We start from the raw sequence: 26,318 nt of genomic DNA, 5'->3' as shown, positions 1-26,318 counted from the left end.
AAAACGATCGCGACCAAGTTAAGAAATATTAGAGCCAGATGTATGTAGGCTCTGGTATTATCATTGAAAAGCATGCATCCCGAAGATACCTAATGTAACAACCAATTTTATGGCCCAGGCCAAAATATTCAGAAGAAAGATAGACACCAAATCCCTGAGCTGTAAAAATAAGGAAACACGCTTAGAAAATCTCTCATCCATGCAAGTTCGCTCGAAAATCAAAAAGGCGCGTGAAAAAGGAGGGCTACAGATGCATGAGCCCTGCAAATGAAACTTAGATATGACGGGATGTGAACAACACATAATGCTCGTGTCGCGATGCGAGTGGAAAAACCACCTGGCTCAAATAATGAAATGCGAACGATAAACTAGAGAAGACCCGAAAGAACTGCCTCGGTAGCTATGTAAAAGGTCAGCGGTGACTCTTGTTGCGGATGCATAAAGGGAAGACATACCAGAATTGATGTAGGGCCGCTTCAGGTCCAGGTTGACGCCAAAGCGTGCCTCAAGCTCCTGCTTGATACTCTTCTTCGTCACAGTCATCAGATCAGCAGTGCGAAGGATCTCACGGATCTCGTTGAGAATAGCGTCGTCGGAAGGCAGGTGAGCCAGGTCCTCCGTGCTCATATCCGTATCCATGTGGCGCGTCATAATCTCAGACGGAGCCACAGAGTAACGCGAGCCTGTGTTGAGCAGCGGCAGATCCAGTTGGGAGACGGGCCGGGAGCCGGGAAATCCATACTCGGACTGCGGGAACGCATGCGATCGGGTGCCATAGGAGTAGCCCGAAACCTCGGAGCGATCATCGCGTGAGGTCTGAGCCTCCCACAACTCCATTTGGTACTCCTCCCAGCGCTTCTTCGGGATGGACGAAGGGTCGAATTTGCCCTCGTCGGTGATGACGATCTTCTGGCCCTTTTCTCCGGTAATAACCCGGGTGTTACCCCAAGAGAAGTCGTCCATGTGCCAGAAGGAATACAGCGGCAGGGCAAGAGAGAAGACAGGAATGGCGAGGATATAAATCAACATCCAGCCAATCATCTCCCATTTGCGTCGGACGATGAAGATGAATGCCTGTAGACCGTAGATAACACCAAGGAGAATGAACGCCGTCCATGGGATCACTGAGGTGTCGCGCACCAGCCAGACGATCAAATAAATGATGTAGGCAACCGTGACGGGCTGGATGATGGTACTGAGCAGATCGACGAAGACAATAAAACGCATACTGAAGCAGCAGAAACCGCAGAGCTGTTGCAACGGGACCAGCTCAATCAGGTTATGCACCGTAGAGTTAATCCAGCGACGACGTTGAGAGAGGAAGACAGCGAAGCTCTCTGGGGCGACAGTCCAAGCATGAGAACGGAAAATATACTTGGTCTTGAACTTGGGGTGATGCTTCAGAAGCAGCGTAGTCAGGTATCGATCTTCGCCCAAATGGAGGAGATTCTTCATATGCAGAGTATCAACACGGATTTCCGAGTAGGCTTCGACGACTTCCTTGCTGACGAACAAGGGCTTTCCGGTGTCCGATGAACGAATGCGGAACATGGTGAAACAACCGGGCAAGCAAGTGACCGATCCGAAAAGACTCTCAAAGGCCTTGATCAGATTGTGAGAAATGTAGTATTCGTAAACCTGGATCATGGTGACCATAGAAGTTTTGGCATTGGATAGGGCTGTCTCTCCGCAGACACCGATCAACCGTGTATCGGAAAGGAATGATGAAACGAATCGCGTAGCGGAATCTGGCGCAACCACTGTATCGGCATCGACCTGAAGAATGTATTCGTAGAAGGTGGGATTAACACCAATGATGTTTCGAATCTGATGGTGCATCTCAAGTTCCATAGGGCTCATAGGCAGATTATAGTGGATGCGATTTAGGAAGCGCATGAGCACCATCTGAGAATCACGCTTACCACGGTTCCCTGGACGAGACACCTCAGAAGGCTTGCCGACCTTGACAACGACTAGGAAAGGCACAATGTGACCTTGAACCTCGTAAAGACCAGAATAGATTTTGCCCATGTTGTGCTGCTTCATACCCTCACCCAAACTCTCGAAACTGAGGGGTTCCGGATCTACAGACTCAGGAACACCCAAGATGTCCAAGACAATCCGCGGCGTGGGTCGATCGTTACCTTGACCAATAATCATACCGTCGCAGATAACGAGAAGAAGCTTACGCTTGTCGTCATAACGCATACGCGCCATGGAGTCAATGGCACGACGGAGCGATTCCTCGTCCTCTGTATAAGCGGGAACTTGGCAAATGATGAACTTGTCCAGATTCTCAGGCAGGTTCTTCTTTCCGAATTGCAGAGCAGCCAGGAATTTGAAGGTGAGGACCGCACAGATCAACACGGAGATGGCAAGAATGAAGTACCGAGCAAATTGGCACTTAACCGAGTTACGAGTATCGACATGGCCAACGAAGAACAAGTTGTCCAGGCACAGTTCCATTCGGGAGCGCAGATCGGCATCAAGAGGAAGATCATTGTAGTACTTCGTCACGTCATAGCCAGATTTTTGCTGGAAGAGTGTGACAAGCAAAGGGCTCATGTAGTCGGTTTTGATATTGGTGGAGGACGAGTTCTTGCCTTCGGGGAAACGTGGGTTTCGGGGCCCTGCGATATAGTATGTCATATCGTAGACTTTCCCATTGATGCTGACAATGTTTTTGTCTTCCTCATCGGCCAAGCTCTTCATATATTTCGCAGTGTAGCCAACGTAACCTTTTTTGTAATTTGCTCGCATCGTGACCATCTGTTCGTAGAACCAGTCTGGTTGGTATAGATCGGTCCAGTATCGGAAGTCATGATATTTGGCGTTGACATCAAAAGAAGTTGTCGAGGTGGTGCTGGCGGAGTCATTCAAGTTCGAGCGATAGTCGAGTGGCACACTGGGATCAACCTTCCCGTCCACACCCTGGCACAATGCAGAAACCTGAACGGGGAAGAGGTTGGTGGCGTCTTCACCAGCGTAGTTTTTGAGAGACTTTTGCGGAATGATGTTGGGATAATGAGAAGGCATAAAGTCTCCCAGATTGAACACAACACCTCGAATAGCAACAAAGGAGTTTTGACCGTCCTTGCCATTATGAGTGCTGAGCTCTCCTTGGGAGTAGACATGCTGCGTCGGACAGATCAATCCAGGGAAAGCAACAATCATGAAGATGGCGACACCACAAGCAAACCAGATGATCAGGTTGATCGCAAACTTCTCACGCCACGCTGTCCGAATGTCCCTTCGTTTCATTCGCCCGATATGTTCAACCAGGAAATCGGGAATAAACCAGGTCAGCAGCCAGACCAATGCCATCCAGCGGCGGCGGGATCCTGAAATCGAGACCTCTTCCACTTGCTGCATGTCCTTTTCCTGGCCCTTGTCAAGCATTTGCTGCTTCGTATCGAAGTCACGGAACATGTCACCAGAGTTAAAGGCCGAGCCTCCTGCGTCAGAGCGTCCATCCAACTCACGGCTACCAAAATAGCCCTGTTTGGTCTCGTCGCCATAGATATAGGCGCCCGGAGACTGGTCAGCAGGGTTGAGAAGACGGACTTTGGCATCCGGGTTTCCACTGGCAGCGTTGAACGTTCCATCATCATTGGATCTGCCGCCCATGTTGTATGTCGGCACCACGCGTTCTCCCACCTTGGCGAGATCCGCCCAGCAACGCTCGCTCAGGAAGACACCAGTGCTTCCGACACGAGCTTCATTGCCGGGCCATCTTCTTTCGTCCAGAACGACCTCTGACTTCTCTTTGTCGCTCCCCACAACGACATTGCCGATGTCAGCCAACCCGAGGAATTCAGCAAATGGCAGAAAGACGCTAAAGTCGGCATTTCTGAGGCGCTGGCTTATTTCTGCAATGCCAAACGTTTGAACTTGCATGCGCACGCATTTACTATCGAATTGATTCGCGATTCGTCGGTCGTTAGGTTTGAGGCAAATCACGAAGTACGGATTCACGTTTGGTTGTCTCAGGCACTTGTTGATGACCTCGAGACCTGACAGGAACTGGCCTGCCGCGCCTTGTGACGGACCGGCCATCAGACCACTCTTGCGACCCGCGGTGCCTCGCCGGGTGCTCGCCACCTGACTGTCGCCTTCGTCGATGTCATCGCTGTCAGCACGGGACACAGCAGACGCGACCAAACGAGCTTGTGCATCATGCTTGCGCCGGGCCATGCTGGGCATGCGCATAGGCTTGGAGGAAACCTGAGCCTGCATGATGGCAGTCTTCTCACGAGGATGGGTAATGGTTTGCAGTGCTTCTTGATCGAACAATTCACGAACCAAGTCGCTGCGGGTTGACTTCATGAGGTTCATGAGATCACCGGAGATGAATTCTCCATTTTCTTCAATCAGGTCCGTTACTGAGTAGTCTACCTCACCGGCGAAATGTTTGACGGTAAAAGCAGTCCTACGAGCATTCGGTGTGACATAGGTACTCGTGGCGCTCGAGTCACCCACTGAGATGGCCATGTTCTTGCCATCGAATCTCTTCCGAACGCTTTCGAGGAACTGTGAGTCTGTGCGACCACGCTTGGTTTGATCATCGAGGATACTCAGCAGTCCGTTGCCGTGCTTAAGGAGGCCGCGAACGGTGTCGGTGTTGTCGAAGTAGCTCGTGGCCGGGACCGCGATTTCTTCACGATCCAAGACATCGGCCTTGTGGTCAAAGAACGATTGCAAACAGTAGTTGTAGAGAGACTCAGTGGCTGCATTGCTCAGAAGTTGGTCCAGGGTCGAGTCGGTAGCAGGAGAGGTAGCAAACCCGGGGAAGTCCACAATCGAAATAGTATTGACAACACTTTCCTCGGCTGCACAAATCTTCTGGTTGACAGTTTCGATAATGTATGTCACCAAGAGCGAGTAGATTGTGCGTGCGAATGCATCGGCATTTTTGCGAGCACCCTTCGGGTCTAACATGACCGTCACACGCTCACGGTGGAGGGTCTTGGTCTGGTGGCCGAGGCTGTTCTCGAGCGCCTCAATGCTCAGACCCAAGAAAGCAGCGACGTTGGCAAGAACATTCTTGTTCTTGACAACGGTGACCACCTCACCACCCTCATGAGAGTAGCCACCGCTCTCCTCCGCAGCCGTCGTGGTGGCCTGGCCCGAAATGAAGTCCAGTTCGCCAATGTGTAGGATACTGGCCAAAATCTGGCAGATTTCTGCGATCTCGCCTCGGGAGAACTCGAGCTTACGGAGAGCAGTTTTGAAATGCTGGAATCCTTCCACGTCGTTGACTCCGACCTTTAATTGGGTGGGGTGACCCAAGTAACGCCATCGCTTGTGACTGACTGAGCCCGAACCGCCGGTGTGGACGTGAATCGCGTTATCAAAGCCAAGATGAGCCTTCTCGGCAGCACTCGTGCCTGCCAAAAGATAGTACAGAGAGTGGAAGCTGCGTTCTCCGGTCGGGACGAACGAAATACGGCTCCGTTCAAGTCGGTAGTCGATGATCTTTCCACCGATTAAGGTGGGGTTGACGGAGGACGAGCCATCGTACTGAAGCTCGAGGAAAAGACCAGCCTTAGAGGCAGTAGGAGTGGTATTCGACTTGGTCGTGGTCAATGTGTCAAAAACGAAGGCGGCATAGGAGAGTTTCGAGGAGAGCGGGGTCGAGGAATAAGAGAGGAAAGACGATAGCAGGTGCGAGCGAATGGTGGTCTTGCCGGATCCGCTCTCTCCACTAGATGTAGATGTTAGCTCACCGTTGACAGATATCGTTGCAATGCGTAGTCTCGCATTTCGCATTGCGAGTTTACCTACAGGAACACAACCGCTTGGTTCTCACCCCGAGCCCCCAAGCGAGTGTAAGCGCGACGGGCCAGGTCTTCGGCCTCTCCCGCTGCACTGCCTTCCTTTTCACCATCTGGGCCTTTTGTTGCCGAAGTGTATGTGTTGAGGGAGATCAGAGCCTGAGAAGACAGACGAGCCGTGGGAAGACCGACATGGAAACTAGTTGAGGTTAGCAATGCGAAAACTCAAAATCGTTCGAACTGGGTGGGCTTGCGTACCGGCTTGCCAAGTGAGCTGTTAGATGGGTATCGGACTGGAGATGTGCGGGGAGCGCAGGAAGAGAGGACTGGGCATGCGCTGGAGTGTGAGTGCCCCCCATCTTGGCGATGGATTGAAGCGGTAGAGGGGAAACGAATGTGATGAAGACCGGTCGGAGGCCTTCTCAAGAGCGAAGATAAAAAAATCCCGAGTCGGCGGTACAGGGTCTCGACACGCCTCGGAATGAACGTGGAGTAGCGACAGTCAGGGACAGGGGAATGTCCGGGTGGAATGAGGCGCCCCTGGCAATCGACGCAGACTGCAGGCCACGGCGACAGCAGGCAGAAAACCAGACGCAGCAAAACCCAAATGCGAAGGTGCAGAAAGCAGATGAGGCAGAGGAACAGATTGGGGATCACAAAAAGATATGTCTGGGGGGACGAGTTGGAGCCCGGGTGTACGGTCACGCGCTTGTCACGGTATTCTATGTATAGAGTGGATGCTGGTGTTCGGGTAAATCCACCGACAGCTCCCCACTGAAGCGGATGGAACAAACAAGAGCACTCTAGCCGCTACGGCCAGCGACTGAGGACGCACTGAATCTACGGCAGTGATGGAGCTCTTGTGATTTGGAGCTCGCGTTCACCTTTTTCGTCCTGTTCAGGAGATGCCCGATGCTGAGGCTACTACCAACGCTATTTCGGTCCCGTGGACAGAAAATATCGACACGCTAAGCTGGATGAGGGTCTCAGGTAAACAAGTCTCCACTCTACAGGGAAGAGAGCCACTGGCAACCTCGGGACAGGGTCCTAGGCCCTGCTGGTCCCTGATGCGACCGGTCCCCCTGCACCGCCCGTCCGCTCTTGAGCTCTCCTTGCTGCGGGCAGAGGGCTGCAGGAATAGTAACATGTCAGAACAGAGTGAGTCCACTCGGATCCCGAATCCACCAGACACATCCCACCCCCCTGAGTGGAGCGATCACAAGAATAACCGGGGAGCCGAGTGAAACTAGGGGGTTCGTGGCTGAACATTGCTGGGTCGAGTTCTGGTACATCCCTGGGTGGCGAGACTCTTTGTGAGACATCCCAAATATAGACGGGACGCACAGGACGGGTACTGTACACTACTATGTACACAGTAGTATAGGGTACCCTAGGGTACACCAGGCCAATACAAGTATGCTAGTACTTTGTGTACCAGCAATTCTGAGCAGTCAGATGTCTGCAACCGGGCGGTGGCCACTCAGCGCTTGTCGATTGCCCAGCGGGTGGCCCGGCGTCGCACTAGTCCCCCAACCCTGATTATTGGCCCGGGCGGAGTAAACAACGAGGCCATTCACAATAGACGAGAGCACCTCAGGCTCCCAACAGACTCTGCAGAAGATCCTCACATTATTCTAGTAGTAGAAGTATATCGAGACAGCAGATGCGACGGGAGATACAGCAGCTTGCAATAGCTGACAGCGATCGTCTCTACTCACACATTCGCCTCCGATCGTGGCCCCTCGTCGCATACCTCCCCACAGCGAAGCTTCGGGTCGATCACAGGCGATCAGCGGTATTTTTGCTCGCGTGTCTCGTAATTTTCGGCGGGTACCCCGTACGAGTCAGCTTGTACATTTCACCTCTGCGCCGCTCGACTTTCTCCCCACGCCTATCTTGTTCTTTTTTCTCCCCCTCCCCTGTTTGTTGCGCGGCGTATTCCTCGATTCTCTTGCTCGTTCGCGTTCTGCAGTCTCGATCTCCCAGTCACTCGCTCACCATCGTTTTCGGAGTTCAGACACCCTGAGAAGCCCCCCCAAAACACTGTCGGGGTGGTGGTGACATTTGCCCCGGAAAACCATCTCACCTCCACATCTGCTGCTCTACCCTCGCCGATCATCTGTCGCTTTCACATCTCTGCATCTCCCCCTCCATGCTGGTGTGGTAACCGCTGAGGTTGGAAATTACATCGCAACCCTCTGCTTCCACTGTCCACCATGTCGAACCGCTTCTCGGTCTTCTCCAATCAGTCCGCCGGCCTCTCGGCTGGGCCACGGCCGATCTCTCAACATACCACCCAAGTCTCGACCACGACCCTGCTTAATGCGCTCCACTCGTTCTACACGGCCGGCCAACCCTACCAGCTCGACTCCAGCACGAGCTTGGTCGTCAATACCTGGGTCACCGCCGCGACAACACTGCCCGATGGCCGCACCGCCGCGACTATCGACCGTGATTTGGCTGTCCGGGCCTGGGAACATGCCCGGAGGCGAGCCGAGGATGGCTGTATCGCCCTCTGGTACGTCACTCACTTCCTACATTATGTTCTTGCTAACCAAGTGTTCTAGCTCTCTCCATCAGTCGACTCCGTCACTGCTGGAGCCATTCCTCACGGCCCTTCCCATCTCCACACCTGAAGTTGCCTTCGCTGCACTAGCAACATTACGCCCATTTCTCTCCGCCGTCACCTCGTTCAACCCATCTTACTCTCTTCACTCGGCCTTATCCGTCTCGTACACATTGACCCTTCCGGGCCAGGTTGTGGGGCTGTCCTTGGCTCTCTCCACGTCTGGCATCAATGTCCACAAGGGTCTATTGAATGTTCCCAGCGAGGCCGGGTTCCGAGCCTTCGATGCATTTTACTACCTCCTGACCTCCGCATCAACTCCCGCAGAGCGCGAATTTCTGGACTTGTGCGAGCCTTCAACATATACTCTGCTGAGTCGCTCTGGCACATATGATCCTCCTTCTTACCTGCCGACCGCCGATGATGCGGCATCCGCTGAGGATCTCCGCGCCAATTTGAAAACCATTGGTATCAAAGGCGCCTCCCAGCGTGGCTTGCTCTCGGTCCTGGCCGGTCTGCTCAAATTGGGCAATGCCGCCGGTCTCGAAGTGGACCAAGAAGAACTCGAGGAGGTGTGTGAGGATGTGGGTGGCCTTCTTGGTGTGGACCCAGAGGTTTTGCTGCACAAGTGCTCCACCGATGAGCGCGAAGTCTTGATTGCCGGAATTTACGAAGCTCTGGTCGACTGGATCATCAGCAAGGCCAACGAGGCCATTGCCACTGACATCCAGAATATTCTTGAGAACGACTCTAGCAACGGTGGCTCGCCACAGTGGTCTAATGAAGACACGGTTGGGCTGACTCTTATCGATATTCCCCGTCCGGCCTTGGGTAAGGCTGTTGCGATGAGAGGTGTCTTCGATGATGACCTTGGGATAAATGCCGAGATGAAAGAAGACGGCATCCCCATTCCACCCATCGGTCAGTCCGTCACCAATGAGATGAACACGGCGGTTGCACAGGTCGAAGCCGATCTGGGGATCATGAACAGTGCTGCTGGACGAGAACGTGAGCACGAACTAGACCGACGTCAGGGAGTCCTGGAGAAGGTTGGTGTAGAAACCGAAGAGGATTCCTTCCTGCGTCAGGTTCTCTTCCCTGTCGATACCGAGGGCATCTCCGTTGGAAAGCGTGGCCGCTTCGATCTTTCAAGCACTTTGGGTAGCAGTCGTGTCTGGTACCACCTGTCGATCCATCCTACCGACGAGCTGCCGGAACAACTCCAAGCCTCTGCTGCGGCTTGGTCGGCTGGTGCCGTATCCCGTCAATTGCGAGATTGGCGACTGCCCGAGTGGGCCAACCGCCGCATGAAGCAACTTGATTTCACGGCTGATTTCGACGTCGAGGAGTTTGTCGGACGTTATTCCCGTCTTGGCTGCGCCGAAGGCCAGGATGGAGTTGAGAACTGGATTCTTGAAAGAGGTTGGAGCAACGGCGACGCGGTCGTTGGTCACCAGCGAATCTGGATGAGGGAGGGTGCTTGGTGGGAAGCCGAAAGCATGCTCGATCTCAAACCTGACGAGACTCCCTCGAACCCCTTTGGATATGGCGCAACTATGTACGAGCCTGGCATGTCTCCTGATGGTAATCTCATTGGCGAGTCCACTACATTGTTGGGTGGTCGCGACGATATCACCATGATGCAGCATCCGGCGGCAATGACCACGATGGCCCCCAGCGTCATGGGAGGTGCCAAGTCGATCGCCCCAAGTGCACCTTTCACTCAAGCTGGTGCTGGTGATTATGGTCTTGGCCGCAAAGGCGACGACAACAAGGGCGATGTCTCCTACTATGACCAGTATGGTCGATACATTGGTGACGATGATCTCGAGAACGGGGAGCCGAAACACATTGAGAAGCAACCCATTACTTTTGGTCGTCGACTTTGGTCTGGGTTTGTCTGGGCTATGACCTTCTGGATTCCTTCATTCTTGCTCAGATGGGTCGGCCGCATGAAACGTCCCGATGTACGAATGGCCTGGCGAGAGAAGGTTGTTCTGGTCGTCCTGATTCTGCTCTTCAACGCTATTGTCTGCTTCTACATCATGGCTTTCGGTGATCTGCTATGCCCGAACAAAGACAAGGTCTGGAACACCAAAGAGGTCAGTTGGCATGCTACGGGCAGTAGCTTTTTCGTCAGCATCCACGGCCGGGTCTACGACATTTCCAAGTTCTATCGTATCCAGCACAGTGATATTACCGGAGAGGACACCACCGCATCCAGCATGTTAGAGTTCGGAGGCCTCAACATGGATGCATATTTCCCTCCTCCTCTGTCTGTGTACTGCAATACTGATGATGATTCACTTGTCTTGTCTAACAACGACACCTCGGCTACCCAAACCAATCCTCGCGCAGTGCATACTTCGGGCAAGACCCTACAGCCAGACCCAGGCACCAAGCTCCACGAAATTACCTGGTATCAAAAGGTCTTCCTACCCAAGATCGCTGAATATTACAAGGGTGACCTGGTGTGGTCAAAGCAAAAGATTCAGGACCAGGCCAATAATGACCAGCGTTACTGGGCCATCGTCAACAACAAGGTCTACGATCTCACAGATTACTTTTACACCCTGGATCAAAAGAACAATCTCGACTCGTACAAGATTTTGCCGACTGCAGTATCCAACCTCTTCAAGAACAATCCAGGAACTGATATCACGGACAAATGGCAGGATACGACAGAGTTCCAAGACGCCCAGAGGTGTCTCGATTACGTTTTCTACAAAGGCAAAGTCGATTTTCGAGATAGTCCCAGGTGTACTGTCAACAACTGGATTCTCTTGTCGTTCACTATCCTCATCTGTGCCGTGATTCTCGTCAAGTTCTTGGCAGCTCTGCAGCTTGGATCGAAGCGCCGGCCCACGCCACAAGACAAGTTCGTGATCTGTTTGGTTCCTGCCTACACCGAAGGCGAAGACTCTCTGCGCCGAGGTCTGGACTCCCTGACTGCCCTGCAGTATGACAACAAGCGAAAGCTGATCTTCGTCATTTGTGATGGTATGATTGTTGGAGGTGGAAACGACCGACCAACCCCGAAAATTGTTCTGGATATTCTAGGCGTGGACCCCAAGATGGACCCGCCGGCACTGCCGTTTCACTCCGTTGGCCAAGGCATGGAGCAACTCAACTATGCCAAGGTTTACTCGGGTCTCTATGAGTACGAGGGCAATGTCGTCCCTTACATTGTTGTCGTCAAGGTCGGAAAGGAATCCGAGCAGCGCAAGTCCAAGCCTGGAAACCGTGGCAAGCGAGATACCCAAGTTCTTCTGCTGCATTTCCTGAACCGAGTACACCACCGCGCTCCGATGTCACCCATGGAACTCGAGATCTTCCACCAGATCAATAATATCATTGGTGTGGACCCAGAGCTTTATGAATACTGTCTCATGGTCGATGCGGATACCAGTGTCAAAGAAGATTCACTCAATCGACTTGTCGCTGCTTGTGCGGCAGACGCCAAAATTGCTGGTATCTGCGGTGAGACCAGTCTCCAGAACGAAGAGCGCAGTTGGTGGACTATGATCCAGGTCTATGAGTACTATATCTCTCATCACCTGGCCAAGGCTTTCGAGTCTCTCTTCGGCAGTGTGACCTGTCTTCCTGGATGGTAAGCCGGCCTTTCCTTATCCAACGCACTACCCATATCGCTAACAACCTCCCAGTTTCAGCATGTACCGTCTCCGTACTGCCGATAAAGGCCGCCCACTGATCATCTCAGACAAAGTGATCAAGGAGTATGCAGATAACGATGTCGACACCCTCCACAAAAAGAATCTGTTGTCCCTTGGCGAGGACCGATTCTTGACCACTCTCATGACCAAGCACTTCCCGACAATGCGATACAAATTCCTCGCTGATGCCTACGCAAGCACGGCCGCACCTGAGAGCTGGAGCGTCCTCCTCTCGCAGCGACGTCGTTGGATCAACTCTACTATCCACAACCTCGTGGAATTGGCGGCTCTGAAGGATCTCTGTGGCTTCTGCTGTTTCAGCATGCGCTTCGTTGTTCTTGTGGATCTGCTGGGAACTATCATCCTTCCCGCTACCTGTGTCTACCTTGGCTACATCTTCTACCTGATTGGTAGTCATACTGGACCATTCCCGATGATTTCCATCATCATGTTGGCTGCCGTGTACGGCCTTCAGGCGATCATTTTCATCATCAAACGGCAATGGCAACACATTGGGTGGATGATCATCTACTTGATTGCGTTCCCCATTTACAGTTTCATTCTGCCACTGTATTCCTTCTGGAAGCAGGATGATTTCACATGGGGTAACACCCGTGTTGTTATTGGCGAGAAAGGAGACAAGCGCATCGTTGCGGTGGGAGGGGAGCAGGAGGAGTTCGACCCTCGCAGCATTCCCTTGCAACGATGGGATGACTACGCATTGGCCAACAACCTCCCCGGCCGCCGTGGAGATATGGGCACCAGCCAAGAGAAAGTCTACTCTACAGGTCGTTATGTGGATGACATGGGCATGGAAATGGATGACATGCAGTCTCAGTACTCATCCGTGAAGCCGGCATCAACCATTCTGACTGGTTTCCCTGGTCAGGGTCGCCACGCTAGCCCTTACATGCCTCCGCAGTCGCCCGCTCCATTCGTCGGCGGCAACGTGCCCGGCAATCGTAACTCCCACATGTCCAACTTCTCCCGCTACACCGACTTCCCTCAAATGGGTGGCCATCCCTCTGCAGCCTCCCGGCACATGTCTGTTGGGGGTCTCAGTGGCTACCAGGACAGCCCGGGTCACCAGAGCCGTCACAGCCTTGGTTTCATACAGAGCAATGAGAACCTTCTGGTCGGGCGGTCTCGCAGTCCACTCGGCCAATATCCTCCCTCTCGACCTGCAAGCACCGCTTTTGATTTCCGCAGCGGTGGCATCGGGCCGGATGAATCTGCCATCACCGAAGCCACTCGTGCTTGTTTGGCCGAGGTTGATCTCGACACGGTCACCAAGAAGCAGGGTAAGTTATTACCCGTAGTCTCTTTTGATATTACCGATTAACTAACATTCATTTAGTCCGCGTCCTTGTGGAACAGCGTCTGCAGACCACGCTCACTGGCGAAAAGCGCGCCTTCCTCGACCGCCAGATCGACCACGAACTGGCCAACATGTGATTTACTTACTTTTCTTTCATGGGCTTACTTGCACATCTTTAATTCTTGTACCATGCATCTACCGAGCGCGCTTGGTTTTTAGCAGAAAATGTTCGGTTTTCGGCATGTCTGGCGTTTTTTGGGCCTGCATTTTGATGCTGTTATCGTTTCATTCTTGAAAGTAAATTCAGCGACATGGTCTCATTCAGTCTTTTTAGACCTCGGTTTTTAATGTGATGAAGAATATCTCTTTCTGGTTTGGCGAAGTTTTTCATTTCTACTGTAGACAATTTCTGATCATGTAAACTTGGTTTGCACACGGGTAATAACTAGATGATATTTTGAGCACAGGTTCCATTTACAACATGGGTCTCGAGCGCTAAAGTCTGGTATTGGCTAGCCTATCAACCGCCCGAGCCGCGTCGTGATAGCGAGGTCAATTTCCCGCGCGTTAGAACTGCAGAGTGGTCTCTAATCTAAGAACGATGCAGGGAATGCAAAAGCTTCTTAAGACCCTTCGATCCGTGGGCTTGAACATGATCATAATAGTGATCTCTCGCAGCATCCATGATAGCCTTGATCCTAGCAACCGGGACCTTTTCCTTTCGGTCATACGAGTAAAGACCGTTGACCTCTTGTTCGATATCGCACCTGCAGTAGAAATCAATTAGTACAAGCAGCGCGCACGCAACTATCAGAGTAGGCCCAGTATATCTACTTACAGTTGCGTATAGACCAGACCACAAGAATGTCCACCCTTCACGATACCCATGACCAATTTTTCGTACCGCTTCAAGAAATCTTCAATGTCGGTGGCGGTCGTATATCCCCAGTCTCGCTCACCAGCTTTAGCATCCTTCGCCGGTGCAATGTTGACACCGCCGAACTCGGTGCAGATGACTGGTGCGCCGGCTTTATGCTGGGCGCCGGGGTCGAGGAGGGTGTGTCCCGAGAAGCCTGAGTAGATAGGCTTTGTGAACATGTCGTGACCACCTTTTGGTCCCAGGATGCCGCCTTCCATCTTGGAGCAAGTTTTTGTCAGTTCTGGGGAGTCAGTGTAGTCATGGTAAGTGGTGAGATCTGTGAGAACGTGTTCCCAGCCGCAGTTGTCATTGATAGGTCGGCTAGGGTCCAAAGACCTGTTAACGCGGTTAGCATCATCTCCGTGATTCATTTATTTCCTGGCTGGGATGAAGACATACTTGGTCAAGTAGTACAGCGAGCGGATATGGTTTCGCTGCTCGATGTTGTCCTTCAACGATGTATAGGCCCAGCTCTCGTTGACAGGAGTCCAGGTAATGACGCACGGGTGATTGATATCTCTCTTCACGGCCTCGGTCCACTCGCTATTCATTCGGTCGATGTAGTCGGGTCCGAACTCATAGGCATTGGCCATTTCGCCCCAAACGATGAACCCAAGGCGATCGGCCCAGTAGTGGAATCGGGGATCCTCGACCTTCTGGTGTTTACGACATCCATTGAATCCCAGATCCTTGGACATCTGAATATCAAGCTTCAGTGCTTCGGATGACGGAGGTGTTAGGCCCGTGTCTGGCCAATATCCCTGGTCCAGGAACATCATCTGGAAGTAAGGCTTTCCGTTCAGCCGGAATGTCCCATCGCCATTCTGCCACGACAGGCTGCGCATTCCGGTCGTCGTTTCGACCTCATCAACGACCTTCCCTGAAGCATCGTACAGGCGCAGCACCAGGTCATAGAGAATCGGATGCTCAGGCGACCACAGCGCCACTCCATCATGCCAACAGCCGTCGACGTTGAACGGCTCTTTCTTCTCCAGATCTGCAGCATTGGGCACCTTCATACCCAGATCAATGCCAACCCAGTCTCGCTCCGGCTTGAGCGCAGCCCTCTTCTTCCCCACTGGGCTCCCACCCAAACTGACCTCGATTTCAACGCTGCACTCCGCCCGAGCCAGGCGACCAGAAACTGCAACTTGAGCGTGAAGCTCGCCGGTTTCGATGTCATTGGACCTCAGTACGGTACCTCCGCTACCACAAGCCAGCCTCATCGGCGGGACACTTTCCACCCAAACAGAAAGCCAGATCCCACCGGTCGGAGTATAGAAGATGCTCTCCGGGACCGGGCCCCAGAATTGCTTACCACGCGGCTGGGCTAGGTCATAAGGACTATCACGGACACGGAGCGTCAATCGAGAAGTCTTCACGCCGTCTGCGAAGGCATCTGAAACGTCCAGGTCGAAGGGGACATGACCGCCACGATGACCGCCAACATATTTGCCATCGAGCCAGACGGAGCACTCGTAATCAACGGCTCCGAAACGAACGATCAGCCTGTTGCCGGTGGCCTGCTCTTCGGCAGTACGAATGTCGCTGATGATCCGCTCATACCACATCACCTCATGAGCTTCGTAGAGGTTAATCCCGGAGGCGGGGGTTTGGAAAGCGTAAGGAACTTTGATATCTCGCTTCTGTGTATTGTCGGCTTGCGAGGGAATCCCCTTTAAATGCCACTGTTGTGCGAGACCTGCGTCGTGGTCGTCGAAGATGAAGTCCCATGTTCCGTCAAGGGAGGCCCAGTTCAGGGCTTTGCGTTGGAAGTCTGGGCGCGGGTATGATGCAGCCATCTTCTTGCTGATTTATGGTCACTTTGGATTTGTGCACTGAATCCCTAGGTGTCGTGCAATGGGATGGAGGTGTTAGAATGGCGGGCTTGGTCTTCTGCGACGCTCGACCCCACATTACTACGTCAGAAGATCGTCCTGTCCGACTGTAAGAACAGTCAAGATACGTGCAACTGTTCATATTTTTGATTGCCATCTAATTTGCTTCCAATGTGATTTCAGCGCCAAGAAAAGTACTCTCAGCACATATGGTTGCTTCAAATACAACGACTGCCCCAACCCATTATACTATGTGATCACGTGGATTTGATGTAAGCGGGGCAGCAGGGATCCACCACCCTGGTGTACATGGCCATCCATGTGTCCTCATGGATACACGTGTTAGAAGACATAATAAAGTATGTAGTGAGTTTTTAGCGAGCCGTTGCTAAATGCAAATATGACCTATCTTCACCGTATTATTGGATCACGACGTCGACTTGAGATTCGCCGCGATCGTTTCGCCTAGACTCCTGACTATACTCCCATGCCTGGAGACCAATTCTGACATTGCCAACGGCCTATTATAACACGGGTGATCGACGTGGCTACTTTCACTAGAGAGCAGGATTTGAGAAAAGGAATGTGCAAGAGCAAGTCGGGGGTTTTCAAGCCCAGTAAAAAGGACAAAGGATGGAATCCGTAACGACACGCCAGGCCCTCAAGAGGCGTCGAAACAAGAAAATAAAAGGAGGGCTGTGGGAGATGAAAGAGAGAAAGCAAGTGCCTCATCTAACGGCAGTGTTTTTATGATGAATGAATCATCACTCGGATGAAACGAGAACGAGCAGGTGGACAATCCTCAGCTGATCTTCTCAGGGGATCAATGATTAATCCGATAACAGAATACAATCTACCTGCTTCCCCTTCCAACGATAGATGTAGTCCTTCACACTCCAAGCTGATACACCCCACCTCGGAAGGTCCTTGCTTCACACTTCGCATAGATCGACGACTCGGCATTCTAGAGAGCGGGAATGGAAATCGTCTAAGGACAAATCTCATTGATGGGGATATCAAAAGAGTAACAAACATTGACTCAAAAACCAAAACAAAACTCCCGAGCCCGTCGCCAGCAGTGGTATCAAGGTCAAGTCAACGACCAGGCGTGGCGCATGAGACTCTCCGGTTCCTATCCTCCCATGGACAGGAATCATCATTGCAAACAAAAAAGCACACATCAATCGGGAAACAGGAACGGCAAATAAAATCCCGCTCTATTTCACGCAGATCTTGGATATCTCTCGTTTTCTTTTCTGACGCCTTCATTGCTTGCGTTCCGTGGTATCGATCAAAACAGAAAAAAATCAAAAACCAAAAACCATAAAGAAGAGAAATCATTCAAATCAGGAAGGAAGAATAAAACAAACTGAGACACTCGCTGGAAACAAATCAACCAAAAGGGTATACTGCTGCAAATGGATATTTTGGGTTTAACGCGGTGGCCCAATGGGGGCCGGGTATCCAGAAGTAGAATTCGAAGTGCTAGGGCGACCGCTGTCAAAAGAGGCGCGCGGGTCATGCTTGGGCGTCATGTCACCCGGCGCCGTACCGAAAGGAAACTTGGTGTCAAAGCGCGTGGGCCAGCCATTGCTGTTGCTGCTCTTGTGGCTATGCGAGCTCCCTAGGACGTGTACATCGTCCTCGGGGAGGTTCACCCCGGAATCATTCCAAGGGTTGCGGTAGCCACTGTCCCGCGATTCCAACGAAACGAGCGACGCCTTGGAGGCGTTGCTCGACGCGTGTTTGAAGAAAGAACCCGGCGAGGCCGAGTGGTTCTTCCGCCCGATGAACGAGGAGAAAGACGAGATACTTCCGGGCTTGCGGAGGCGCTCAAAGATCGAGCCGCGCTCGCTAGTCTCGTCCGCGAAGCTGGGTCGTGTAGGTGAGTCGGTCAGGAGAGGAGCCGGGGCATGCTGCAACAGCTTCGAGTCGAAGAAGGGCAGCGACTCCTCGAACGAGTCCGACTTGGGGCGCGGGATCGCTCCCTTGACCGTATTGGCATCGAGGCCGTGGGCGACAAGGCGGGAGATGATGAAATCAATGGCGTCCTTGAGACCGCCGGCATTGTTGCGTGTGTAACCGAGGACAACCCGATCTTCGGGAGCAGGGTCCGGCGAAGAAGACCCGTCCTCCCGAGTGGGAAGATCAGCATTTGCATCGATGTTGATATCGACCTCGTACTGCTCCTTGAGCTTGGTGCGAACGTCTGCAAGGAAGTCGGGGGCTTTGAAGTACTCCCGTAGCTCTGCCGAGCTCTGGAAATGAAGCTCGTGACTCTCCGGGACCATTCCCAGCAAGGCATCAACAGCCTGGGGGACCTGATACTCGGGGCCAGAAATGGTCACGACGTCACTGGCAAGCTCGGTGCTAGGAAATTCAATCTTGCAGTTCCACTTCTTCTCAAGCTCATCGATCTCGGTCATGCGGGCCAACAGTTCGCGGTGGTAGAGTCGGTTAATGACGACTCTCTCCGAGACATATTCGGCATCCTATGATACGTTAGTTTTGCTTGGGTCTCTTTCGGGGTCACACGGCACTTACAACTTTCTCGACCATGTCCATAATCTCCTGCTTGACCAGGTCCAGACTCTGGGCGTTGCGAGCGGGCGTTCGACAGATAACATTGTCGACCTTGATGTCGTCGTCCTCCTTGCCCATGCCGCCTCGATCCATGGCGTTGGAGAACTTCACGAACACGGAGTACTTCTTCATGATGCGCTGGATATGCTGTCCACCGATTCCGATAATGCGCTTATGGTACTGGTCCGGCACATGGAACGAAATAGAAGCCGGCATTTCCTGTTCAACAAGGTCCAAGCCATTCTTGGTCGAATCATACTGATTGCCACAGACATCGATGTAAAAATTGTACTCGTTGAAGCCGTCGAAGATAATTTGGACATTGCCTGCAAGACAGTTAGCATCGGACTCAAGAACCTCGAGAAAATTCTATTACTCACTCTGGCCCATGATCTTGTTGATCTTGCCGTTCTTTTTTCCACTGACAAACTCCTTATGCTCGTTGGCCAGCTCAATCTTGACACGCATCTGGTACTGGCTACGAGTGACAAAAGGAATCTGATTCACCACGGTCATGGCAGCCTTGACAGCATCATCGGAACCGTTGATGGTGAATGTCAGGTTATCGAAACTGACTTCGGCTTCCGAGTTGGTGCAGATATCGGTAAGCATTGCACGAATTTCGGGGGTCGAAGGTGCGCGAAGACCACCTTGGGCAGGATCGGGCATGATAATCCACCACGAGGCGCTGTAGAATTGACCAGCCTAAAAACCCGGGAAAAGGAGAATATTAGCGGAAGGTGCTCAAAGATCCCAAGGGAAATACGTACCAAGGCCATAATCTCCCTAACGGTGCGCTCGACATGCAGAACCTCTGTGCCTTGAATGCGAACCAGTCCGCGCTGGCTGCCCAGCTGCGGGAATAGAACGTAGGAGCCGTTCATTTCCATAACCTTGCGGACCTTGTCCAAGCGATCGAGCAAGATATTGTCGATCTTGCTTGAGTTGACAACAACATCCTTCACGTAAATCTTGACACCCAGAACCAGCTCCCGCAGCTTTTGCTTCGCGCGGGCGATTTGCTCCGGCGTATCACCCGTGATGTACACCTCGTCCTCGCTCCGACGGTTCGCACCTGGTGGGGTATATCCAAAGATTCGAGGGAAGGGAGGGGGGAAATATATCGCAGTTCCGGTCGCCGCTTCGATGAGCTTGATATTTTTGCGGGTGCGCCCACAGACCAAGGTGTGCATGGTCAGCTCCAGCTTGATAGCATCGACGTGGCGTTTGAGCTATTTTCCAAGTTAGCTCCAAATCTCATTACACAAGGGCGTTCACGCAAATCCGCTAAGCAAGAAGACGTACAATTTGATCGATCATGATCAGAACTCTGGTCTTCGCGTGCTCGGAGCTTTCCATGTCACCGTAGATCGCAACGCGGAACCGCTGCTCCAGGCCATTATCAGAGGCATAACCGTAGGAGGAAACCACCGCACTATCGGCATCGTGAAGTTTGGGCGTCAGTAGGAAAATATCGGTCCCGGTGTAAGCGGCCAAGGTATCCATGTGCTCGAGGACGCTCGCTCGGATGCCCTTCGGAGAGCCATCCATAATCAGGTGCATGTCGACATCAACGGTTGCGCAGCGCTAGTACATTGAGCGAAATGTTAGCAAGGGGTGTCCTGGGAAGCAGAGCACCGGGCGGGTGCCCGGGTTGTGGGAGGGGGAAAAATTCGCCCACGTACCAGCATGATCGGGGTCTCGTTCAAAATCTTTGCTCGCATCTTGCGCACCGTCTCGCCGTCGCCCGTGACACACACATTGGTCACCAAGCCGTTGGGTCGGCGTTGGAGCGAGGGCAGGGCCTTCGGCTCGGAGGAGGCCACCGTTGCTTCGATTCGTCCACCACTCGAATCGGTGATCTGTCGGCATAATCTCCGCAAGCCGTCCACATTGCTGGTGTGCACGGGGAGCTGGTGTACCTGGGTGCCCTCGGGGGTGCCTTCGGGGAAGGTCCAGCGTTGCAAGGCGTTGGGGCTCGCGTGGAGCACATCCTCGACATCGGGGCCGGCCAAGGTGGACGAGAAGGGGACGTTGAAGGAGAGGTTGACGGTCGGGTCTATGCTCGTCGGCGGCGTCATGGGAGGAGCCCCGTGTGGTCGGCGAAAGGCCATGTCGGTATGAGGTCTTGACATCCCGAAGGTCGGCGTCATTCGCTCCCAACCATGACGGGCCTGGCCCGTGAAGTTGGAGATCTTGTGCATGACCAGGAGGGTCGGAATGGGGTCTCGCTCTCACCCCTACGAACAACTCGAAGGGGGAAGAGGGGAGGGTGTTTGGGGAGGGGGGATGGTTGGGTGGAAGAGGTGTGGAGGAGAGGAAAGGTCAAGGCTACCGTTCTCGACAGGGATAGGAATGGCGCTGTGTGGGCGTTTCGGGAATGGTGGGAACAAAAGAAGATCGATCGTCGAGGTGGATCGAGGGCAACTACTATTGGAGGTACTAGTCGTAGTAGACGACTGTGGGAATAGCATCAAGCATCCAGTCGATGCAGATGCTGTTCTCTACCGAGCCCAAGATTGAGTTGGTTGCTACTAATCGAGTGCTGGCTGCGCTCAAAGTATTGCGCAGTGCAGGTGTGCGGGTCATGTCATTACGGTATCCCGTCCTCGGTGGGAGCGCCTCTTCTCGTCTCTCGAACAGGACTAGTACACCTTCAATATCCTCGTCCTCCAGGGTGGGCTACAATGGCACCTCATCTGGTGCTCATTTGGGGTGGGCGGATGCCGATGATCAGGAAATTGAGCGTGTCTCTGATCGGAGCGAGCTCTACAGAGGGACTGTTTCATGGCCAGCACTGCCTCCGAGGAATGCAGCCGATCCGAGTAGAATGCCGCCACGGTTTTCTCTTGGCGATCAAGGCCCCAAAAGTTCAGGGTGGCTCCACTGAGCTGCCAGCACGGTGTCCGATGGTTGTTGGTCGTACTTTCGACTGTGCTGCCTCACTATACATACCCTCTACAGTACAGTAGTAAAGCACGGCTGCTGGGCTCAAGCGAATGGTCACGTGTCTGGTCCTCTTGCTGCAAAAATACGCGGCCGCTGCCCTGCTCTCACGCCCGCCAGGGATCTGGATCTTGGCTTCGAGACCGTCCACGACCTGCAGATCCAGCAGCCAGCAAGTGCTGAGATTCGCGGGATCCGACTCCTTCCGCGTCTCCCACGCCCACCAGTACGGCGATCGAATCTCTCATAGGTCGCGGGACGGACAGCCCTGTACGACACCGTATCTGACCCCCCGATCCACCTCAGCTGGAGGGCGCGATAGGCCCCCCAGGGCCCCGGCTGGCCCGGACACGGCCACCGGCCGACTGGCGACCTGGTCAGCGCGAGCACGGCATGTGGATCGTCGAGCATTGTCCATATCCATACCGCTGATGCCTGGGAAACTGCCCAGTGCCTCTCCGGATGGAGCAGCTTGCGTACTCGGGGGCTCATCTCTGAACGGCCGGGCCTGAATGGCTTCCTGTAGGTCGCGAGAGGGTCCCATTATTGTGTGTCTCCCAACGGAGTTAGTGTAGCCCCTCCCCTCGTTCTACTTCTGCTCTTGGTCAATCGGGCCCCGGCTGTCGGGGTAGGACAAGGTTTCAAGTGGTCGACGTCATTCTCTCGTATACCCCAGTGGGTCGATGGCTTTCTGCCAGCCATCATGAGGACTCGACCCCTCGAAACCAATTCCGACTGGACGAACCGCTTGGCTGCAATGCTATCGAGAAAAGTGACTGCAGGAGCCGTTCCCCCAAAGTCGGGACCCCAGACAGGCACGACGGAGTGGAGGTTGCTTCGTACCTTGGAGTAGTTTTCTCCACAGTCAAGCCGAAAACAAGGTTCCTAATGAGACGACGCATCATACTAACAAACAGATACCGAACCCTGGTCAGAGATAACATACTTCTTGTCATTGGGTCATGATCGCCCATCCGTGAAGCTGTATCCTTTCGTCATGATTTATCGAGCGGGCAATGCATCCATCGTGATCCTCCTACGACCATGGCGTCAACTTTCTACAAAGACGTAATAACGGGCTATCTCACACAAAAGTAATACTTCATTCGATAATTTTCCCATCCCACTGCTTGTGATCGTGGCAAGTTTGTAATATAAATTAATTCTTATAATTGTAAGCACACTACTTCACAAGTGTTGAGGCCGAGGCTAAACGGCCATGTCACAATATATCAATCGCAATTCTCCCGGCACATATTCACATTTTCCCCTCGGAGATGAGATTTAATCAATCGATGTAGAATAGCGGACCTATGCTATAGAATTTCATACATAATTATTCTGATTTCTGCCAGGGGCTCGCGGTAAGGGGGCTTTCGCCCCTCGAAATGGGATCACTGCCCAGTTCCAGCTCGGGACATAAAAAGGCACGTGATCCCACCGTCCCGTGGAAAATGTGCGGTGCTGTATCCATGCCTCTTGGGTGACCGACTACCGGTGCGCACACAGTTGTGCATAACCACACTGCGCTAGGTGATCAGTCCCGGTTCATATCGATATACTTGGGAATAACAAGATGTGATGATCGTCTGAAAGTATTATGTACTTGACATTTATCGTTGCTACCTCAACACTCAAGCCTGTTGAATGTTGTACCCACTATTTACGCCCACCTCCACTTGAAAATATATCATGTCATGATGTGACCCTGTATCATAATTGTTCTATGATATGCCATGATTTCTGAGTTGGAGATTCTGCAAGGATCAAGACTACTAGGGAATCTGGGAAAATGGTGATGTGTGAATGGATATGATGCGTGTCCCATTCAGTTTTCCGTTCATTGCAACAACGCTATCAAAGTGGTGGCTACATTCAAGGTTGTCTTGCACAACGAAGCAGACACGGCCATGTACCAATGTCACCATAGAAAACACAGAAAAAAGAACTGCAAGAATGTTAGTCTGGCAAGGACTTTGAATTCTCACAACTTTCACGGGAAAAATCTCCCATATCTCAAGGTAGAAACAGAATCCTCGAGGTCGTCTGAAGACGGACTGAAACTCGCTCACCCTGGGGAAAGTAAACTCTAAGGTAGCCCCTTGAAATGAAGACCCATAAAGAATAATCAAACGCTCCCATCAGATGCAACCTGACATGCTGATATGCTTGGCATACAAAGACTTTGGGAAAAAAAATTCAGTAGTGCCGAGAAACGCGTGGAACATGATCCGCTGCTGCATCTAACTCCATGCGATCGCCATCCTCGTGGTCATAAAATCGTCTCTCGCGGACGTAATACGGCCGCTCAACGTAGCCTCCCATGTGTTGATCGTTCATGATCACACTGACTTCACGGCTCGGGCTGGGTCGGACACTTGCAACCCGCTGGGCCATGTCATGTGGCTCTTCGTACCGAGTTGGCTGGGGACGGACACTTGTGGTTCTCATCGCCCTCTCAGTAGGAATTGTATGGTCATCTACGTAGGTTGGGTGACGAGGAACGTATTCGGCGACTTGAACGCTTCCACTGCGTGAATAAGGCTCATGGCCTTCCATCGGTGCAGCGTAGGATCGCCTTTCAGCGGTGATAGGGTGAGGATATTCCGCAGGGACACGCCTGTAGTATTGCGGCGGCGGCGGCATCTCTGACATGTACCTTCGACCCACGTAAGGGTCTTGAGCGACAGACTGATCACGAACGCTGGCAGTGCGGACAGGAACTTGGCCGTTAAACGTTTCCGCATTGGGCATCCGAGACACGGGCCGGGGAGGAGGGGCCATGGACTGTAACCGCTGCACAGGAATCACTTCTTCATACTCAGTGCCATGTTCATCCACGATACGCCGCCGAGGAGCAGCCATGACTCGTGGAGGCTCTTCATAATATGGATCCCCAAGCGATGATTGAGACATGTTATCCACGGCAAGATATCTGGGCCCATATGAATAAGGGACCTCTTCATAGTACGCCGGACGCCCTTGCGACCTGCCCGTGATTGTGTATGAAGCAGCCCGGCCATCGTGAGGGGCGACCGAAAGGTACTCTCGGGGAGGTACGGCCTGCCTAGCGTACTGCATACTAGCAACTCGTCGCAGATCTCCATCGTCGCGAACAGATCGACTAGTGCTCATTCTGGAAAGTGTCCGCGGTGGCCCATAATCGGCAGGTACTTCGCGATATGGACCAGTATCGAACACTGGCTGTGTGGCAGGGAGAGTTTGCCGTTCGAGCACCGGTGTGTATTGTGGCGAAATGTCGATGTAGATTGGTTGTTCTCGATTCGATCGATTGCGGGGAACGACAGGATCATCAGCGAACGGAGGAGGTGATACCGGCTCTTGTTTAACCCTAGGGGGCGCTGGGGGGAGTTCCTCTAATCCAAGCAAGCGTCTCCGCTTCCGAGACTTGATCGGCGGAGCTGGGCCAGTGGGGCTGTTCTGTCCAGTGTCTGGATCAGAGCAGATTCGATCAGAGCCATGGTGTACATCGTCTCGGAGGTGCTGAACGGAAGCTGCTTTGGCAGTAGCCAGTGGGGAGACTTGAGAGGGTCTGGGAGCTGCGGGCGATGTAATATGGTTGTGGACCACCTTGACGTTACGGGCAGGAGAAGATGGCTCCGGGGCATTTCGAGACTGGTTGGCGTATCTCATTCTTGGTGCATCGCCTGCCAGTCCTCCTTCAAAGGCTCTGTGGTCGATAGGCGGGGCAATGGGGGCTGGAGGAGAATACTCGGGTTCCTCCAAAGTATCTGATTGCTGTGACTCTGGAAGCCAACGGGCATTTTCGACTGGACCGGCGAGAGGCTGCCTTTGAGAATAATGGGCCCGCTGGTCAGCAACAGCCTGAGGGTAAGCATCTTGCATTTCCTGGTCGGAGCCAGTTCGATTTAGAGCTTCAAGTCGCTGCAACTCATCTGCATAACGCCCTCCAGGCACTGAGCCCGTCGGTTGTGCCGAAGCCACCGGAGAACGGTTCTGTTGCTCTTCCAAAGGCGGGGTGGAGTCAGGAGCTCTACTGGAGTAGAGGGATTTCTCATCGAAGGAGTCACTCGGCCCGGTTGCGTCAGACGTGTCACCCAGTGGGACCGGCCTCGCAATTTGGAGAGCTTGATCGAACACTTTTGAGACACTGAACTCAGGTTTCATGTCAGAGGGCGCTAGCTTCCATTTAGACCCGCGCTTCCCCTGCTCTGTCTCATCACGCAAAACCCTTTCCACCCTCTGCCTTTGCAGTTGTAGTTCAGCTTTGACCAAATCATCTGACTTGGTCAAGAAGATAGGATCAATTTCCGAGGTTGTTTTGGGAGCCATGGGGATGGCCGGGACGCGCACGTTTTCGACGACCGAGACTTCACTGGGGAGGATGTTCGTGATTGCCTCCGAATTTAGAGGCTTATCTTCAGTCATGGCATTTGAGGCCTCATTCCTCACCGCCTGGTAGGACGAGGCGCCATTTTGGACACTGCGCGCCGTCGGCTTGCGCACAATTTGCTGGGGAACTGTGAGGCGCGGATGGGATCCTGCAAAGACTGCATCGCTGATTTTCACAATGCGCTCATATTCCTGGACCTCGTCTGCAGTTATTGGCGCCGCAGTAGCCAACGGACCTGTTGGAAGGTGAGTAGTGGAGCCATGCACCGAAGCCATGACCGAAGGGGGCTTGGAGAGAAGATGATAGCGATCAACTCTGAGAAGCA

At 53.0% G+C, this 26,318-nt stretch overlaps 6 protein-coding genes across 6 annotated transcripts; 1 reads left to right on the top strand and 5 right to left on the bottom strand.

The window, feature by feature from the left end:
• Positions 1–368: 368 nt before the first annotated feature.
• On the bottom strand, positions 369–6,133 carry chsE (chitin synthase class Va; the record flags this gene model as incomplete). The annotated part of the gene is made up of 4 exons (XM_056620893.1): positions 369–400; positions 456–5,704; positions 5,785–5,973; positions 6,033–6,133. 4 exons carry the CDS (start codon positions 6,131–6,133, stop codon positions 369–371), a joined length of 5,571 nt encoding a protein of 1,856 aa, XP_056471699.1.
• A 1,857-nt stretch (positions 6,134–7,990) lies between these two features.
• Positions 7,991–13,469, top strand: csmB (putative chitin synthase; the record flags this gene model as incomplete). Its single annotated transcript, XM_056620892.1, has 4 exons — positions 7,991–8,292; positions 8,342–11,950; positions 12,006–13,315; positions 13,372–13,469. The coding sequence occupies 4 exons, from the start codon at positions 7,991–7,993 to the stop codon at positions 13,467–13,469; spliced, it is 5,319 nt and encodes a 1,772-aa protein (XP_056471698.1).
• A 455-nt stretch (positions 13,470–13,924) lies between these two features.
• N7532_008399 (glycoside hydrolase family 2 protein) lies at positions 13,925–16,053 on the bottom strand (the record flags this gene model as incomplete). Its single annotated transcript, XM_056620891.1, has 3 exons — positions 13,925–14,099; positions 14,171–14,587; positions 14,651–16,053. 3 exons carry the CDS (start codon positions 16,051–16,053, stop codon positions 13,925–13,927), a joined length of 1,995 nt encoding a protein of 664 aa, XP_056471697.1.
• A 1,469-nt stretch (positions 16,054–17,522) lies between these two features.
• On the bottom strand, positions 17,523–20,876 carry N7532_008398 (KH domain protein; the record flags this gene model as incomplete). Its single annotated transcript, XM_056620890.1, has 6 exons — positions 17,523–18,581; positions 18,634–18,998; positions 19,053–19,377; positions 19,443–19,904; positions 19,978–20,259; positions 20,358–20,876. 6 exons carry the CDS (start codon positions 20,874–20,876, stop codon positions 17,523–17,525), a joined length of 3,012 nt encoding a protein of 1,003 aa, XP_056471696.1.
• Positions 20,877–21,114: 238 nt separating this feature from the next.
• Positions 21,115–22,162, bottom strand: N7532_008397 (uncharacterized protein; the record flags this gene model as incomplete). Its single annotated transcript, XM_056620889.1, has 3 exons — positions 21,115–21,354; positions 21,599–21,772; positions 21,908–22,162. The coding sequence occupies 3 exons, from the start codon at positions 22,160–22,162 to the stop codon at positions 21,115–21,117; spliced, it is 669 nt and encodes a 222-aa protein (XP_056471695.1).
• Positions 22,163–23,817: 1,655 nt separating this feature from the next.
• N7532_008396 (uncharacterized protein) lies at positions 23,818–26,268 on the bottom strand (the record flags this gene model as incomplete). The annotated part of the gene is made up of 1 exon (XM_056620888.1): positions 23,818–26,268. The coding sequence occupies one exon, from the start codon at positions 26,266–26,268 to the stop codon at positions 23,818–23,820; it is 2,451 nt and encodes an 816-aa protein (XP_056471694.1).
• Positions 26,269–26,318: the final 50 nt, after the last annotated feature.

The sequence above is a fragment of the Penicillium argentinense genome (genome assembly GCF_028826775.1).
Source record: "Penicillium argentinense strain IBT 30761 chromosome Unknown utg000009l_segment0_segment0, whole genome shotgun sequence".
Classification (NCBI taxonomy): Eukaryota; Fungi; Ascomycota; class Eurotiomycetes; order Eurotiales; family Aspergillaceae; genus Penicillium; species Penicillium argentinense.
Note: the sequence above shows the minus strand (reverse complement) of the source record. Positions and strands in the feature narration are given on the sequence as shown.